We start from the raw sequence: 19,356 nt of genomic DNA, 5'->3' as shown, positions 1-19,356 counted from the left end.
AAATATATCAAGCTTTTAGCTTTTGAGTTTGCTTTTACAAAAATAGAAATAAAGCTAATGGACGGTGCCCAAAGAGTCTGGCACGCCCAATACAATGTCCAAATAGAAATAACATATATGTGCGCATAGGCGCATACAAAATAATAATAAATAATCGATGCCTCAATAGACATGACAAAATATAGGTGTGGCGCCTATCAAAATATAATCCATAGATTGAATACTCGCTAAACTCCAATGCTTTCCTCCGCCACTGCTGCTATCTCTACACATCAACTGAAGCATTCACAATCGTTAGTAAAATAATACAATTAAACCGACAAAAGTGAATACCTAGCAGTCTTCAGCTACATAAATAAATCAACTGGTTAGAAATAAATCCTAACCTTAATTTATTACGAGTGCGCACTCTAAACTCATAAACGTTTATTAATTTAATATGCATTTTGCGGAATCACCCGCTATGGAATCACCCATGTACACACTAAATTAATGAAATGCCCGAAAAGGACAGGCGTCCCCATCAACTTCTCGCACAAAGAATCCACTTTGTGTATGAGCCCCGGTCATCAAAGTTTACGGAATCCACTGTAAAACCTCACGGAATCCACCGTGAGCACAAGTCAGTTCTGACTCCAGTTGACTAGTCTGACTTGCAGAGTTGCAGACTTATGTGACTTGCAGAGTTGCAGACTTGCAGAACTTAGCCGACTTAATGAACTTGCAGAACTTGATCACAGATTACTTGTAGAACTTGACTTCTGTGGTGTGTGACCTGGAGTTGTTGACTTGCAGGGTTTGAGAGTTGCTTAGAAGACTAAGCTTAATTGCTTAAGCTTAGTGGGGGGGGGGGGGGGGGGGGGCTTATAAGAAAAACGGCGCAGATTCGTGGGGGGGGGGCCGTTTTTTTTTCGCCACGCGAGATTTTCGGGCATCCTTCGATACCTCACGGATCAATTGTTGAAGCTATTAAGCTTCTTTTAAAGCTTATGAAGCTTACTATTAAGCTTTTTGAAAGAATGAGTTATGAAAATAATAAGTCTTATCTCTCTGTTTGACGACTTGATGATGGAGATGAGGGAGTGGTCCTCCGCCTGTATAGCCCGGTCCTTCACGATCTAATGACAGAAACATGGGTTCTTGATAGCCAGAAGTCTGCCTGTATCGACAGTTTGCGACGAGATTGACCGTAGAGCCCGATTGTTCCAGGAGCTCCGCCTTCGCACGAGATGGGTAGCGATTGGAAGCTCTTGATCTCAGCTTCGCTCTGATACCACTGGTGTGCAGATCGGTCGTTGTATGCTCACGTAGTGAATCCCGGAAGGTCCCCAAGAACAATGAACTCTACTTTTTGCACAAGTTACAAGGTAAAAAACATGAACGACAAGAGCAAGAGACCAATTGGGTGTAATCTCCCCCCATGCCTTGTGTGAGTGCTTCACAAAGCATGTATTTTATGTATATTCCATCTTCATGCTCAATAATGGCCCAATTTACAAAAATATATCAAGCTTTTAGTTTTTGAGTTTGCTTTTACAAAAATAGAAATAAAGCTAATGGATGGTGCCCAAAGAGTCTGGCACGCCCAATACAATGTCCAAATAGAAATAACATATTCGTGCGCATAGGCGCATACAAAATAATAATAAATAATCGATGTCTCAATAGACATGACAAAATATAGGTGTGGCGCCTATCAAAATATAATCCATAGATCGAATACTCGCTAGACTCCAATGCTTTCCTCCGCCACTGCTACTATCTCTACACATCAACTAAAGCATTCACAATCGTTAGTAAAATAATACAATTAAACCGACAAAAGTGAATACCTAGCAGTCTTCAGCTACATAAATAAATCAACTGGTTAGAAATAAATCCTAGCCTTAATTTATTACGAGTGCGCACTCTAAACTCATAAACGTTTATTAATTTAATATGCATTTTGCGGAATCACCCGCTATGGAATCACCCATGTACACACTAAATTAATGAAACGCCCGAAAAGGACAGGCGTCCCCATCAACTTCTCGCACAAAGAATCCACTTTGTGTATGAGCCCCGGTCATCAAAGTTTACGGAATCCACCGTGGCACGGAATCCACCGTGAAATATGCCTCCTGGCATCACAAACTTTTTGAAAAATATATATTTGCAAAAAGCTTAATCAATAATGAGGGGCCAATAGAGTGACACTGAAGGATGCATTCTTTGAAGGCTTTTACAAAAATGAAGCATAAAAAGTAGAATGGAAACTAAGGTGAATAAGTGGAACAATTTACATCAAGGTTTTGCCTCCAAGTTTGTTATTCTCCACCACATTATCCTCCTATCATGTCTCTACCTCTAGGCTTGCTAGAGACCCCCCAAAGCCAACCTTAATAAGTTAGAAGCTCTCTACCACAATTATTTGTGGGGAGGAGACTCCCAAAAATTCAAAACTCTAAAGTTTGCATGGAAGACATGCATCCTCCCCAAGAAAAAGGGGGTTTGGGTATCATGGACATTCATGTTATGGCTAATAAACTTATAGCTAAAGGGGTCCTTAGATACTCACAACAACTAACAGAGGGTTAGGCCATTTTTTTCACTCACAACCTTAGCAAAATTTGACTGTTTGTATACCTGAGACTCTTGAGTCTCCCAACCCATAATGTAATATTATCTAAAAATGAGTTCTCCCCAACAAGTGCATCCCCCCTCATTAAGCAAATATGGGTGGCATGGCAAAGATACAAACCACACCTTCACAAATGCTACTACCAGTGGTGGCTAAGGGAGACCTTAAAAGCATAGCCTACCTTAACAAAAACAACATCCAGAGATTGGGGGGGGGGGCGGGGGGGGGGGGGGGGGGGGGGACTTTAAAGAAAAGAAATGGTTAAGTGATAGATCTCTCAAAGAGAAGTTTAGAAATTATAGCCTTGATGTCCAATTTCTGACTGATAGGAAAGCATGTTGTAGTGGCCTAAACTTGCAACTTATCCATTGTAAACTAATGATTTTTTGTTCACAAATGTAGGCTAAACTATTCCCAAACCCCAGATTACCATCATCTAATAGCTCATTAACTTGTAAATTGAATAAAAGATGACTAATCTCTTGGAATAAGAGCCAATGGGAATACATATTTCAACAAATTCAGTTGCGAGCCATCTAGCCCAACATTTCTTCTCTATTGTAGCTAATTTTGGATAAAAATGTTTGGACACATGAGAAAGCTTTGAAGATTGGACTAGGGACATGTCTCAACCCCAAATGTGGCAAGGAGAAGAAAACTATCCCCCACTTATTTATCAGATGCATGGAAAATAGGGAGTATCTCAAAGGACTTTGTTCCATCATTATGTATTATCATCCATATCAACTAAGTTGGAAGGAAATTCTCGTGGGGGAATCCAACAACCTTTCCCCTCTTATTTGGTGTTGTGTAAGAGGCATTTAATTGTGGAATATTTGTTTAATAAGAAATGATAAAACACTTACAAGGGTGTCTAATGATAGAAGTAAGCTTCTAATAGTGGAATTTTCTTCCCAAGTATTGAGAAATGTAGATTGCATAGTCAAAGATGAAAGAAGTTGTTGCAATCCTATCCAACATGGAGAATTTTATATAGGAGGAGTACCCTCGAATCACATTTCAAAGGGCTTGGGATAGAGAGTAGAGAGATAGAGAATAAGAGATCAACACCATATTCCCTGCTTTACAAAGTTTAGGGGATCCATACAATCCACATAGGCCCGAGCTATTAGACAATTAGAAGAGAATGTGTAAGACCCAAGTCAATGTGCCTAATGGAGAATAGGAGGAGACATTCCCCTTGAAGAAATATAGAATACATGACAACCATTGGCTACAATTGGAACTAAGGTCCACATCCATCCTCTCAACCAAAAGGAGAACGAAATCCCATCCAAAGTGGCCCATGAAGGGGGGGTAGGATCCAAGCAAGAGATCTTTCTTGTGGGACAATGCTCCCTAGAAAGGCTGGAAGCTCAATGGAAAGAGAGATGGAGACTGGAGGATTCCCCCACTAGCTCGTAATCTCATGCTAACAAAGGTAAGTCTTGGCTTCCCCCGCCCCCCTTTTAGGCCAACCCTAGGACTCTCACAGCCAGGCCCATATGGATGACTAAAGCTCCTAAACCTCAACCTTTTGATACTGTATAGTTAAGGAAGATCTAATAGTAAAGCTAGGGGGGATTCTCCTTGTTCCTCCTGCACAATTTACTCTTTTGAAGGATATGGAAAGGGTAGAGCCCCTTTGATGTATACATCTTTTTCTACATTTTAATATGATTCAACACGTTCTCGAAAAACAAAGAAATCTAAAAAGTATGAATTGTTTCACTTGGATAAAACCTATGCCTAAGAATTTGTTCCATTTAGTTAGTAGCTTTAAAAAGTACATCACAATATATTGTTTGTTTGTTTGAAAGGCGAAGCGAGCGATGGTAGCCTTGTGAGCTTTTGTAAATGATGCCAATTGTGCTCACGGTCTTCGAGCCCGCCAACTAGTCCTAACCAATGCAACTTTTGCTAACTAAAACGTCCTGGACATTAAAAGAGGTTTAGATAGAGAGTCTTTAGGAAAAGCAAAAGGTAGCCCTAGGAGCTCTTTGATTTCATTGCTTGCTTGGCTTGCTAGGGGATAGACATGCCCTACAAGAAGTTCTTATGGTTTCATTGTCAGTCCAGCCATCTGGCAATCATCGCGGAACATTCTGGTTTCATCCAGACTCTGGATTAAGATCGCAATCTCACAGGCAAATAGAATTGCGCGCATGATTTCAAGCTCAGTCGCCATAATCTAACAGCAACCCTGCGCCTCAGAACCTCACGGAGCGAACTTTCATCGAGCTCATTGCTTCCTCCTCCGTCAGCAGGTACAGTGCTTTCTTCATAGCGGAGAACTCGCCGTACGTGCTTTCTTTTTTTCTCGTTCGAGCAGGTTTCCAGTCCTCTCTTGGTAGAGCAGGATTTTGAAGCTCAATGAGAGTGCAGACCCATATTGCCTGCAGTTGGACTGATAGCTGTTACTTTGTTTCGACTTTGTAAGTGAACGCTTTTCTTTACCTTCAATACTCCATTTCTATTTTGGCCAGTGCGGCATTGCAGATATGGCGACAGTACTCCAGCATTTGATTAGCTGCGGGATCGGCACGCCGCTTGATTTGCAAGGACGAGCAGACTCTCCACGAAGAGCAACTCTCCGGGATGACACTCAGAAACCGAAGCTGGTCTCTCAGGTACAATGACCGCGCCAATTTTTCAAGCTTTACTTACTTGCTTCTGTGTATGTATATCCGGCCATCGTTCGCATTCTTTTGCCAGCTAATGATGGCCAGGACGAAGGTAACCACTCTCATAGGCAGTACACACGGTCTAGGGATTTCGAGGTTAGAAATGCTTAAAAGTGGCGATAGGAAAATCTAAGTACAACACTGCATTTGAAGCATGTGCCTTCTTCACCATTATAAGGAGCACTTTTTCTTCTTTTTGATATGCGCTTAAAGATGTTCCATATATATTCTCTCCAGACAAAAAAGATGTCCCATATGTATATTTGGTTATTTTTCTCAGTTTCTTACAGAACTATTGATTGATACCATATTCATGAAGTTTGGCAGCACAGTATCATGTTATCTAAGTTTCAGTCTCAGCACATGAATGATGAAGCACAAACTTGGGATGGAGCTTGAACTGCTTGATCATTAGTTAGCAATCCTTTGAATCTGGTGATGGGAGATTAGAGAAGCTGGCGTTACAACAGTAATGTTGAGTAACGACGGAATGGAAAATTGGTCAATGCTTGGTGCCTTTTAAAAAAAAGGGACCCTTTGGGATGTTTGTCCAGTTGAAACCTTTTGAGTTTAATACTGAATTTAACAAGAATTATTTTATTGGGGCTTTAAGGGAGCACAATAAATTGGCCAATTTTTTGGTAGTTTCACAACAGCCAGCAAGCCTCCATGAGGTTTTAGAACTGGAAACAGTTTCTATTCGCCATTTCTGTCTACATGGGTGTCTACTGATGCATCCCATTCTAAAGGGATGGAATCTGGATAGATAAAACCTGAATGTACACAGTGACCAGACCTCACAATGACATCAGTGGCCTCTAGAAAAGTAGGGTGGTGGATAATTGTATAAAAGAAGTTATCAGGGATAGTGGTTGTGGTGGAACAAGGAATAGGTAACTAACAAAGGTGGCCTTCTATATGCATAGAAGAGGGTTGGGATGGAGGGGTATCACAAGTGATCCTCTTAATGCTTGGGTTGAGATTTGTTTTTGTGTAGTCATACAAGGGAGTAGGGATATGCAGCTCTTATGGAGCGATGGATATCTGATAACAATTTGTGGGGCAATGTATTGTAGGGATGAGGGTGTTCTATATACATTCTCTCTCTTTGGAGTGATTTGAAGCATAGTGTCGTTGACGCCATTGAACCCAAAAGTAGATGAGTAAATCGTTCATCAAGTTCCAAATTACCAATTATATTCAATAAGATTTTGTGTGTCTAGTATGTTCGGTTCCTACAAATCCTCAACAAGTCTCATTATATATCCAACACTTCAAAACATTAGCATTGCTTTTGACCAATTTAATTTGTTTGTACCAATTGAGATTCTCCTTTAGACCTTCCCCCTAGGTTGTAGCCCTTCTACATCAGCAAATATTGAAGTTTGCAACTTTGCACAACTTTGCCTACTCTTGGAAGCTCCTAGTATGTGGTAGAATGTTATCTTTTTTCCCTTGATCTTATTTTGAGTCTCCTACCATGGTCACTTGGAGGTTTTGGAATGAATAAACCAAGATGGTTGGAAAATTTTTTCCATTAAGAACTGGCAATATGTGAAACATCAACATATATACACATATGTGAGTGGATTTGTAGAATATTTAAACACCTCACACATATAGGTTTCAACTCAAAATTGGCATTAACCAACATAGGGGATTGAAAGAAATATAATATACACTTTTGTGAGAAGTGGATGGAGCAATCAAAGCATGATAGAATGCTGAAGTAAACTGCTGAACAAGAGAAAGGAAAGAGAAAACACAAGAACATTGCAAAGGAGAACTTAGAGATGTGCTTGGGAAATGGATTTCATATATCAAACACGAGACAATTGCATACAATGGTGTGTCACTAGCTGAGTAGGCATTGGCTCTGGCTCCCTCTCTCCAACAGAGCATGCATTGGAATCTACAAGTGATAATTGATTGATTGTGGAGAAGGAAGTCAACATATATAGTAGAAAATAATGCCAAAAATGGAATTAGGGCAGCTAGCTATAAGTGCTGGTTGACTGCTGAACAAGAGAAAGGAAAGAGAAAACACAAGAACATTGCAAAGGAGAACTTAGAGATGTGCTTGGGAAATGGATTTCATATATCAAACACGAGACAATTGCATACAATGGTGTGTCACTAGCTGAGTAGGCATTGGCTCTGGCTCCCTCTCTCCAACAGAGCATGCATTGGAATCTACAAGTGATAATTGATTGATTGTGGAGAAGGAAGTCAACATATATAGTAGAAAATAATGCCAAAAATGGAATCAGGGCAGCTAGCTATAAGTGCTGGTTGGCCAGCTGAAAATGAGAAAAATGATCCAAATAGTGATAATAAAAATGCTAAAATACCCAGCCCATTGTAGGAGACTCAAACTCGTAGAGAAATTGTGGAAATTGTATACTCTCTCTCAGATCATGGGTGATCTCATACAATACAATGATACAATGATAGGGACCCATCAACAACAAAAACCACCAGAAGAGGACCATGGATATCGAAGTAGTAGGTGATCAAGCCACCACCAAGGTGCCTTGGAGAGAACGGGATGTCGACGTTGATTGTACGAGTTCCTGAAAATAGAGAAGAATCATAATTGCTCTTTGTGTCTATCATCAATACCCCATAGTAGCATACATAACGAGCTTGCCAAAAATGCCTTTGAACATACGGATTCCTTGCCTTTGGCCAAGGGTGCCAAAGTTATTAGAACTGCATGCAGCAATGGAAGCATAAATAGGTGCTGAAATAAATTACTAAACACAAGGACAAAAAACACCAACACAGATTGCACTACATAGAGTTTGCATGTAGTGTACACAAGTTGATCACAAAAATGACTGCAGAAATAGAGAAACGAGATGGATTACAGCCAATAGACATTGTCAAGAGCTGGAGAATGCTGTTGCCCAGCCTGCAAAGGCATTAAATGAAGTAAATGCAGAAGTCATACAGCAAAAGACAGATTTGAGAGGAATTAAATGCAGTGACTCAACAAAAATGTCAGCAGTAAATGTCAACGCAAACAGCTGGACCATAAACACAGCTTACAGAAGGCTGAAAAGAGGTTAGATCTGTAATCAGCAGAAAATAGCTCTTGAAACAGAGATCTTGAAATTTGATACCATGTCAAAAGTGGATTGCAACAATGGAAACATAAATAGATGCTGAAATAAACTGCTGCACACAAGAATCGAAGAGAAAAACGCAAAAGACCACTACAAAGAAGGGAACTTAGAACAATGCTCGAGAAATGGAATCCATATACCAAACATGAGATAGTTGCGTACGACAGTGGGTCATTAACTATGTAAGCATTGGCACCGGCTCCCTCTCTCCAACAGAACCTCAGGTGATGCAACATTTAATGCTGGTCAGCCAGCAATAAACGGCTAAATAATCATCATAATGTCCACCATAAAATACCTAAAATACCTAGTAATGTCAAGCATAGCTTAAACACACAGGTGAGCTAACTAGACTACTAACAAAATCGTCCCCACTTGTGAGCTCGGACTAGGAGCCAATCCCATTCTCTGTCAAGTAATAGCTCATCATGAACCTGGAAGTCAATCCCAAGGCCAGGATTTCAAAAGTTGATAGACTTTGGTTGATGTGCCAGGGAAGTCCTTCTTTGGAACTTGTGCACATGTATAGCTGTACAGATGAGGCTCACCTGCCCCACCTCACCACCCTCTTGCACTCTCTTTGTGGCACTAGATAGTTGTGAGGGATGACCGTATCACTTGCACTAGAAAATAGAAGGGGTTGTTAAGCCCTTCTCGCGACCTGAAAAAGATGACCCTTGTTGTGCCTTGGCCGAAGGATCCAAGTTGGAGTTGGAGGTGGCAGAACTTGGCATAGGAGTCGGAATCTTACTGCTTCTTCTTCTTCTCCTTCTTCTTCCTTGAAGCGGCCGACTATTTGCAATCCTTGTTCAAATGGCCTTTCTTACCACAATGATAATGTAGGGCCTTTGACTTTTTCTTCTTGTCACCCCTCTCTAAAGCATTAAAGAATAGCAGAATATGCATGGGCATTAGATAGTTGTCCTTGTCAAAATCAATTTGAAGAGAAGTGGAGCACTCAAGATGCTCAAAAGCCCTAGAAACAATGTGGCATAATCGGTTTTGCACAAACCATGCTTTTATAATAGCACTTCATGTTAGATAATTAGGGCTATGTAGTTTGTCATTAGTAGAACAACAAGGGGGAGCCATGTGGAGAGGATAGGAAGAGATAATAAAGGAAAGAAGAGGAGGAGAGAGACATAGTAAAACCAAAGTGCAGCTCAGTTTGCATTGACTAGAGTTCACACGTAGTGTAGGACAAGCTCATCATCCCCCCCCTCTACCCCAAAAAAAGAAAGGGGGGGAAATAGCTGAAAGCAAGAAAATTTGTAAGAAAGCAGCCAACTCCCATTACTAGAAGGTAGAAAATGCTGTTGCCAAATGCTGTTGCCTCAGCTTGGTGAGGCAATAAATGCTGTAAACGCAAATGCGAAGGACAAAAATGTAGGCTGAAAAGCATTCAATGCTGCTGTGTAGTGCTGGAGATCTGAAACACAGGTAGCTGAGGTAAAAATGCAGGTTGGGAACACTAGAAAACTGATGATTTTCAGCAGACGGATGGCGCTGATGAGCAGAAGACATGGGGAAACCAACGATCAGCAGTAAAAGGCCTCAGTAGAAAACAAGACTTGGAACATAGATCCGAAATTTAAGACCGTGTCAAAAGTGGATGCAGCAATGGAAGCATGAAGGAACGTTGAAATAAATTGTTGAACACAAAATAGAAGAGAAAGAAAAGAGGAAAGACAAGAACAATGCAAAGGAGAACTCAGAGATGTGCTTGGGAAATGGAATCCATATACCCAACACGAAATAGTCGCGTACAACATCAAGTCACTGGTTGAGTAGGCAATGGCATCGGCTTCCTCTCCAACAAAGCATGCGTTGAATCTACAAGTGAGGATTGATTGATTGTGGAGGAGGGAGCCAACATATATAGTAAAAATAATGCCGAAAATGGCATCAGGTTGGCCAGCTGAAAATGAGGTAAAATGATCAAAACAATGTTCATAAAAATGCCAAAAAAAAGTTAAAATACGCAGCCCACTGTAGAAGACCCAGATGCACACATGAATTGATGAATTTGCTAACAACTTCCACCTACATGATCCATTTGCGTGGCAATGTCTAGAACTCAGGCACAATAGGTTTTGATTTGCACATAGAAAGGATTAATGTACATTAGTCAACGTGGGGGTTGCAAAAAAGATAGTGTACACTTCCACCTACATGATCCAATTGGGTGCCGATGTCTAGAACTCAAGCACATTAGGGTTTGTACAATTAGCAAGATGGCTATTATAATGAAAAGTTTGTACAATGATCATATGTAGGTTGAAAGTTTAGACCACACTTATCTTTGCATAGAAAACTCGCATGAAGTTTCTAGGACTATTGTTGCATTACTTGAAAAGAGCTTTCACATGGTACCCATATTGGGGTTCCCAAAATTTTGGGAGGTTCCCAAGTTTTAGGAGCCTTGAATTGGGCTAAAAGAAGCTAATCCTTTAAAGTTGTAACTTTGTGTCTTAACAATACTTACTAACTTAATAATCTTGAACCTAAAAAAGAAAGCTGCAACGAAGAGACAAGTGTTAGGATGTCTCTTAAGCTTCTAAGTGTCCCACCACTTGTCCTACTTCGTGACATGTGGTTGGGCAGTTACCTTGTGCTACTTTGCTTTGCATGACAGGTGGCTGGGCACTTTGTCTTGTGCTACTCTTATGTTCCCTCTTTGCACTATTTTGCTTTTCATATATAAAAGAAGGTCATTCCTCTCATTCTGCCTCAGATTTCATTGCCCTAAACTCATGTATATCAAGTAAAGATAGCCTTAAATTTGGGCATATCCATCTCCACCATTATCCTCCACTTCTTTAGTAGTAAATCTTTGAGTTTCCCTCCTCTGTCACTGTTTTTTAATAGGAAAGCGAACATCTAAATTCATTGCAACATTTCTTTTGAAACTCTTCTTCGACTAAGGAAGCTATGTCAATGTATAATTGATTAACCACGAAGAAAGTCCAAAATTTCCTCTTTTCCTGCTCTCAAATTAATCATGAAGGAAGCCATGCCAATGTACAGCTGATCAAACCATGAACAAGGCTATATTTCCTTCTTTTTCTACAAATCAGGTTGTAAAGAAGCCATCTAACTTATGGCATAATAAGTATATGCATGTGATGTGGGAAGGTGTATCTATGGATATTGTTTGATAAGGTCACCATACTCTCTAATACAAGTCACCTTTTTGAATGACTTGAACACTTCTCTGATATGGATATACTTACCTTATGATTTTCCCTTTCGGGTTGATCCACCACTCACGTTTGGAGCTGTTGAGCTTGTGAGAGTATTCTTTTCCTGTATTGGATATATCTTGTTCTCACAGTTGTATGGTTATGAGCTGTAACCATTGATTGCCCAATGGATCAAAGGGCCGTACTTGACATTCTACATGATATACTAATGTTAATGATTGCTAGCTTTCAACTTTTTGCATGATATGCGGTAAATGTTGCTGATTGCTACCCTTCACTCTAGTCTAGCTTCTTGAAGCCATGTGGATGCACTTGAAGATACCAAAAGACTCTAACTTGAGACACAGCTACATCTTCAAAGTACTGTATCCGAAGTATTGTGGCTTGGTCCAAATTAGCAAGATCATTAGTTGGTGTATCTTTGTGCTTGGATCTGCCTTTGTACATTTGCATTCATTTGTGCACCATGTAAATTATTTGGAAGAAGGCTTGGGACAGGGTGAACTTATTGTCCTGATTGAGGAAGTCCTGTACTTGGCATATTCCTTCTTGACCAAAAGGACCAAGTAATCTTGTTGGCTGATTGACAGAGGTTACATGGGAATCGGTATGCTCACTTTAAGGGTCACCTTTTTTCCCCCTTCATCCCAAGGTATTTTACTGAGGAGAACAATTTCTCAAAGGGGGGAATTGTTACATCCTTGGACATCATGGATGGGTGCCCATAACATTGGTGATTGACCATTGACTGTCTGGTCACTAGAGGTAACTAACTGTGAATTTTCTCAGGGCAGTTTAGCATTAGCCAAAGAGCCTTTTAGTATAAAGACACTTTGGGAATTTGAGGGTTAGGGCAGTTGGGTTGCTGTATAAATAGAACCCAGGGCTCATTTGCACACTTTAGTTGTGTGATGCACTCTTGTACTCAAGACCCTAGGCAGCTCTAATTGCATGCCCATATTGGTATGGGTTGGTGGGGTATGGGATGCCAACTCTTGTGGTGGAGGCTCGGTCTGTTTTTTGCTGGCTCTTGAGCATGATATCCATTTCCTTATGCTTGTTTTGTGGGCTTGTATGGCTTGTCTCAGGGTGAGCTTGTGCTGGCTCTATAGCTGGGAGGTAGTGGGGCATTACAGTGTGTTCCATACTTTTTTGGAGTATCAAGCGCAAGATGGTAGGGTGCACCTCCTTTGTCTCAGCAGTTGTTACTGCTCACCTGTCATGCCTTTGCCTTCAATCGATGCCGGCTATCAAAAATTTCTGTAGATCCTCAAAATGTTAGGGTGTGTTTGGAACATACTCTTCATGCTGACTTTATCATTAAGGTGAGTTGAGTTACGTGCAGTGCTTTATTCTTGTATTATTGGCACAGCAGCAAGAACATAGGAGTATTTCAGTTTGATATCTGGTAACTGTTTGGATGTATTGAGTGTTGTTCTGCTTTGTTTTTTCACAGGTATTGGGCAAAAGTATCCCTAACATGCATTGTCCATCACGCACTATTTCACAAAGGTGCAGGGTAATCAGATCACAGCATGATGAGGATGGGGCTACCAAGAGTGGAAATATTCTTCAAGAAGAGAGGCCTGAGACTTCTGCAAGCAGCATTGAAAATAGTAGTAGGGATGAACCATCTGTTTCAGAGAAGGAAGATATAGTGGAAAAAGGAAGTCAGGATGTCCATAGTTCTGAGGACACAATACAAAGCTCCAAAAGCCAAGATGAAAAGCAAGAAATGGATTGGAAGTTGGATAGTGATTTTAAAAAGTTTATGAGCAGTCCTTCCATTGAATCAGCTCTTAAATTGGAAAAGAAGAGGGCTGAGCAAAGGTTATTGCAGCTGGAGAAAGAAAGTGGTACTAGAAACATATTCCAGAACTTATTTTCAGGTTTTGTAAAGAATGCATTGATAAAGGAGAAAGAGAGACTTGAGAAAGCTGAAGCCACCTTCAAAGCCTTAGACTTGAACAAGGTGCTGACAGCTTGTCCATCAATTTTGTGTCATGGCAATGTATCTTTTGATGCATTCTAACTTGTTTCTTTCTCTGCACAAACATTGCAGCTGAAGAGTTGCTTTGGATATGACACTTTCTTTGCAAATGATGTGCGCCGATTTGGTGATGGTGGAATTTTTATTGGTAACTTGAGAAGACCCATAGAGGAGGTAAAAGAAAAATTGAGGAAAAAACTAACTGAAGCTGCTGGGAGAGAAGTTGTAATTTGGTTTATGGAGGAGACAGTCAATGACATGACAAAACAGGTTCAGATCACAAAAATCTAGAACACAAAGCTCTGCTCTGCTCCAATTGCCACTTCATCTTGAGGTTTTCAGGACTTTAAATTTATGCACCTAAGGTTCCTTGTTTTCCTGTGGTTTCAGGTCTGTGTTGTTCAACCAAAAGCGGAGATTGATCTTCAGTTTGAATATGGCAAGCTGAGTACTGTAGGAGGATATCTCAGTGCAGGTTTACTGGGTGTAACTACACTTGGGACCATTGCTATAACGAGTGGATTCTTCTTGCAGCCAAATGCAACGTTTGATGACTATGTGTCTGGTGTATTACCACTTTTTAGTGGCTTTGTTACCATTATCGGAGTATCAGAGGTATGTTTTTTGAGAGCTGGTTTTAAATATGATGGCGTCTTTCCTGTCATGTACATGATGGAGATATTGTTGAAAAGGCAGGATCTTTCATGTGCATTTAATTAATAGTTGATGCTTAACGGTTTCCTTGTTTGCTGCTGTTAGAGAGGGGGTGGAAGTGACAGATCTTAGAGTATCTGTTAAATTTACTTGTATTTGGGCTCTGCAATGATACATTGGTAACCTGGTGTTGTAAATGATAATTGATTTTGCTACTTATCCACGCACATGTTTTGCATAAAATAGATTGCTACAGGTTAGTGATTTCTGTGTAGTTATTTTGGGAACTGTGTGGTGATCTGTCCATAATGAGTTGATGTTCTAAACCCAGGTCGTTACTAGATTGGTTGCATCCTCCTATGGTGTAAAGCTGAGTCCATCTTTTCTCATTCCTTCGAATTGGACTGGCTGCCTTGGGGTGGTGAACAATTATGAGTCGCTATTGCCAAACAAGAAAGCACTTTTTGATATTGCGGCTACACGTACAACAAGTGCCTATCTGACTTCATTCTTATTGGCACTAGTTGCATTCTATTTGGATGGGAGCTTGAATGGTGGAGAAAACGCTCTGTAAGTATCATAATCTTTGAAAATTAAGATGTCAATAATTTGCTCCACATTTGTTGTTAACTTGAAGATTTGGGTTTTGTTGTGTATCTGCTCTCATTCTGATTGTATAGTCGTCCCACATATTGCAGGTACATAAAACCGCAATTCTTTTACAACAATCCATTATTGTCGTTCATTCAGTATGTCATTGGTCCATACAGTGATGAGCTTGGAAATGTCTTACCCCAAGCTGTGCCTGGAGTTGGCGTACCAGTAGATCCTCTAGCATTTGCTGGGCTTCTAGGTAAAGAAAAGAAAAGACATGTCTCCTCCCAATCCCAAACAAAAGAATAGAGTATAAAAAACTTGATCTCCTTTCCCTTCTCTCACTCATGCTTCTTGGCTCAAAGTTTATTGCATGAATAGCCTGCTTGAATGCTAGATAACTTGTCTGAAGGGCTGGGAATTCTATGATATCCAGGAATGGTGGTAACATCCTTGAATTTACTTCCTTGTGGAAAGCTCGAGGGTGGTCGCATTGCCCAAGCGCTTCTTGGGAGGAAAACAGCCAACATTTTATCCTTTGCCACCTCATTAGGTCTTGGTATTGGAGGCCTTACAGGGAGTATTCTTTGTTTAGTGTGGGGCTTCATTGCGACATTCTTCCGTGGTGGTGAGGAACTCCCAGCTGAAGATGAAATAACTCCTCTAGGCCAGGGTCGTTATGTATGGGGGTATATCTTGGCAGTGTTATGTTTCTTAACCCTATTTCCCAACAGTGCAGGAACCTTCCCTAGTGCATTTTACACTCCTCCGTTCTTTAGAGGAGATTATTAAAGAATGCCATGGCAGAGGACCTTTCTCAGCCATTTTCCGGTGGGGATCTGAATTCCTTTTGAGAAAGTTGTGGAATCGGTCCTTGCAGAATTGTAACATAATGGAGTAGTTCATTGGTGTTGTAACATGATATTCTTCGAATTGTATCAGTTTGTAGGCTGTTCTGAGGCCTTAATGATAATGATGGGCACTTGCTGATAAAAGTACCCAAGATTGTAACTGGTGCTGTGGCGTTCTCTGCAAACAGGCATGATAGAATTCATGGGTTAGAACTCTGCGATAATTGCAGTCTTCACGGACTAGGCCTCGTGTAATGTGTCTCGCGAGTCTAAAGCCAATTTCAAGCCAGCAGCAGCAGCAGCAAGGTAATTCGACAGCCTGTCTCATTTAAGTGCTCTTTCAACGTCTAATAACATTTTCAGTTCTAATGAACCACACCAGGAGCTCCGCATCTAGGCTACGCAAAGAGGGGGACCAGGTTGGTGCTTCACACCGATGTGCCCACCTGCTGAGAAAGAGAGGAGCAAAACTTGAACTGCTGTGTGCATCAGAATTCCTAGATAATCTGTGGAGAAAGTAGTGATAACAAAAACGTGACAAACTAAACTGATGGCAGAAGGGGGCAGAAGAGAGGAGCTGTTACTGATGGTTGATGAGTCGAGGCTGGAATAGCATATACTTGCTCATTAATCCATCTTTATTCACTCGCCTTTCTTGAGCTGAAATGCGGCCTTCTTTTGCTAGTAGGTTTGCCAGGAGCTCTGAAACCGTGTTGGTGTGTGTAGGACTGTAAGGCTGCATATCGTCAGCTTCCCTAGACAGCAGCAGTTTGCACCTGGTTCATTCAAGCAAACACAGCATTGCAAAAGAGTTTCCTTACGTGAATACATCATTGATAAGCACGAAATGGGTCAATATAAAGAACATGAAAATATATGAATATTTTCTTTGGTTCTTATTACTCTGCCATAAAGGCTTGAATGGATTGCGAAAGAGAGCAAAAAGAAAGAGAGCAGCAAACTTTTTTTTTTTTTTTGAACGAAGCGTTAAAATATATTAGAAAGGAGTGTGGATTCTACAGTTGCTAGTGAAGAGGAGCTTCAATACAAGGAAGCTGCCTTATACAACCAGTCTTAGATTACAGCATGTATCAAATTCAAATCCTCTTGGAATTCACAATTGTTTTCTTGAGATCTAGCAACATGGCAACAACTTCATCTGCTGAGCCTCCAGGATAAGCTTCCTCATGGAGACTTTGCATCTTCTCAATATCTTGAATCACATGCAACAAAAAATCTGTCTTAAATCCATGAATAGGATCGATAGAAACATTTTCAAAGACTTTTTTAATTCTTGTAGATCAATATATTCCAAAGAAAGAAGCTTCTAATCTAATTCCAAACTATTGAAGATATGCCATACATTTCACCCAAGATTATCTCTTTCCAAGTGAACCTAGTTGGGTGGATTGGCATTAATAGCACCTGCAAGAAACAAAAAAATTAGTGTTATAATGATAGTTATATGTGTTATTGATTCCACATTTGTATTACTTCTTGGGTAGAGTACATTTTCAATTCCCGTCTTTAAAGCCCTTTCATTAGTTTAGAGACCTTTAAAAATTATGAGCCACATTAGACACGATATCTTAGATTCAAAAACATTCATTCAAATTTTAATAAATATGTAATTCCATTGTTTACTACTCTAGTTAATGTGCTATCTTTCATTGAGCTTAGCACATAAATCTTTAGAATATTTGGAGGGATAGACGAGGCTTGTTTTTGATTAGACATACTCCTTTGGGATTGAAAGGTTGTTTTAGATTGATGATTGTTGAGAGGTGTAGAGTTCCATAGTTGTATTTTGAGGGTTACCACGTTGACTTTAGTTGGAAGTAGGCCAAATTTAGTTGTGAGTTGTATATTGCTTAGCCAATCTTTTGTGTTAGGATCCCATATATCCCTCCAAGTTTTAATCCCCTTTTGGTATATTTTGTAGACTTTATTTAGATCGCTCAACCAAACAGAGTCAATTGCAGCCCAAGGTAAGGTTAAGTTGGAATGCGAAGATGGGACTACTAGTTTTATATATTTAAACTAGGCTTGCCAGATTCCCTTTTTTAATGATGAGCACTTTGCTGTCTTGATTTCTATTAGCCCTAGGATAACCGTGAGTAAATCTAAGTTTTTCCATCTTGGACAACCAACTACTTGAAATTGACTAATAGAGGAGTGTAGCAAGGTAGTCCAATCCTCTTTCTTCTTATCAATACTCTTGGTAATCCATTTTGCTACCAATTTACAAGTCAATGTTTGCAGGTTTGGGAGACCTAGTTCCCTAAGATTTTTGGGTTTTGTACAAATGGTCCATGAGACTTTGGGGATCTTAAAAATTTATCCTCGTTCTCGCTCCACAAGAAATTTTTAGCTAGTTGCTCCAATTGTTTCAATTCTGTTTTGGTTGGTTGCCAGCATGCTAAAAAATAGATCGTGGAGGGTATAAGGATATGTTTGAGCAGTAGATACCTACCAGTCATATTAAGTTGAAGCCCTTTTCATTTCTCAAAGTGTTTTCTAATTTTCTCTAGTATCCAATCCCATCTTTGCTTTATAGAGATATTAAAGCCCATAGGAATTCCAAGAAGTTTGAAAACCTTGCCCCTTTTTATTTCTTTGCACCCAGTCTTAACTAGCCATCTAGGGAGCGAGGAACTTAAAGATTTGATCCTTGTTTTGATTGGGTTGATAATTGTTCTAGAGGATTTACAAAAGTTTAAAGACAATTCCAAAAAGGTACTAGCAAGATAGGGTTATTATTAACAGTCCCATTAGTATCATCAGCAAACTGATTTAAAACCATGTCTTTATTATTGGGTAGTTTGATTCCCTTGATGTTCCCCTTTTCAATTTGATCCTAAACTAGCCATCCCAATGCATTTGTTGCAATAGCAAATAACAGTGGGGCCAAGGGACATCATTGTCTAATTGATCTTCTTAGAAGTATTGAATCAATCATTTCTCCATTAGCTGCATTTTTAGTGGATGCATTGTCAAATAAAGTACTTATAAATTTTATAAATTTCCTTCCCAATCCCATGTCATGTAAAGATTGAAGTATGAAGTCCCACTCCAACCTATCATAGGCTTTATCAAAATCTATTTTGAAAAAAACAAAAGTCTTGATTCTTCTTTTGAGTATATTCAATCCCTTCCCAAAGAGCAATGGTAAAATCCAGGATATACCTTCCCTTAGTAAACCCCTTATGTCCCTTCCTTATCCAAGAATTTAGGTGTGGAGAAAGCTTTCTGGCCAAAGCCTTAGCAAACACTTTATAGGCTGAGGTTAAGCAGGTGATTGGTTTCCAATTGGAGAGTAGATCTTTCTTGTCTCTCTTGTGTATAAGCTTTACCACTCTTTCATTGATTATCTGAGGTAGGGCTCCATATCTCAAGGATTCCTTCCATAATTTTAGCAAGGGGATAATCAATAATTCTTTAAATTATTTAAAAAACTCATTAGGGCGACCATCTATCTAAGCCTCTATGGTGTCTTCCAGGTCTACTGTAGTAAGGTCACAATCAAGTATGGTGGCCATAGAAGATGGGACCAAGTTCTTCCGAACTAGGGAAATTTTGGCTTTTGCATTGGTATCCTCTAGATTACTAATTCTAGGAGAGCTAAAGATATT

The 19,356-nt window shown here is 40.0% G+C and overlaps 1 protein-coding gene across 4 annotated transcripts; it reads left to right on the top strand.

The window, feature by feature from the left end:
• Window positions 1–4,634: 4,634 nt before the first annotated feature.
• On the top strand, window positions 4,635–16,731 carry LOC148027886 (putative zinc metallopeptidase EGY3, chloroplastic). Of its 4 annotated transcripts, none has more exons than XM_087689595.1 (8): window positions 4,635–4,887; window positions 5,120–5,250; window positions 13,148–13,607; window positions 13,698–13,895; window positions 14,016–14,240; window positions 14,611–14,849; window positions 14,978–15,132; window positions 15,310–16,731. In XM_087689595.1, exons 2-8 carry the CDS (start codon window positions 5,219–5,221, stop codon window positions 15,663–15,665), a joined length of 1,665 nt encoding a protein of 554 aa, XP_087545721.1. In that variant the 5' UTR covers window positions 4,635–4,887; window positions 5,120–5,218; the 3' UTR covers window positions 15,666–16,731. The 4 variants fall into 4 exon arrangements, with proteins under 4 accessions (XP_087545721.1, XP_087545720.1, XP_087545719.1 ...); XM_087689594.1 differs by having other exon boundaries at window positions 5,107–5,250; window positions 15,310–16,730; XM_087689593.1 differs by having other exon boundaries at window positions 13,092–13,607; window positions 15,310–16,728.
• The last annotated feature ends 2,625 nt before the right edge of the window (window positions 16,732–19,356 follow it).

Source organism: Lygodium microphyllum, chromosome 12 (assembly GCF_053477565.2).
Source record: "Lygodium microphyllum isolate KBCC chromosome 12, Lygodium_microphyllum_v1.1.10, whole genome shotgun sequence".
Taxonomy (NCBI): Eukaryota; Viridiplantae; Streptophyta; class Polypodiopsida; order Schizaeales; family Lygodiaceae; genus Lygodium; species Lygodium microphyllum.
The sequence above is the reverse complement of the archived record's forward strand: the minus strand, read 5'-3'. Positions and strand labels throughout refer to the sequence as shown.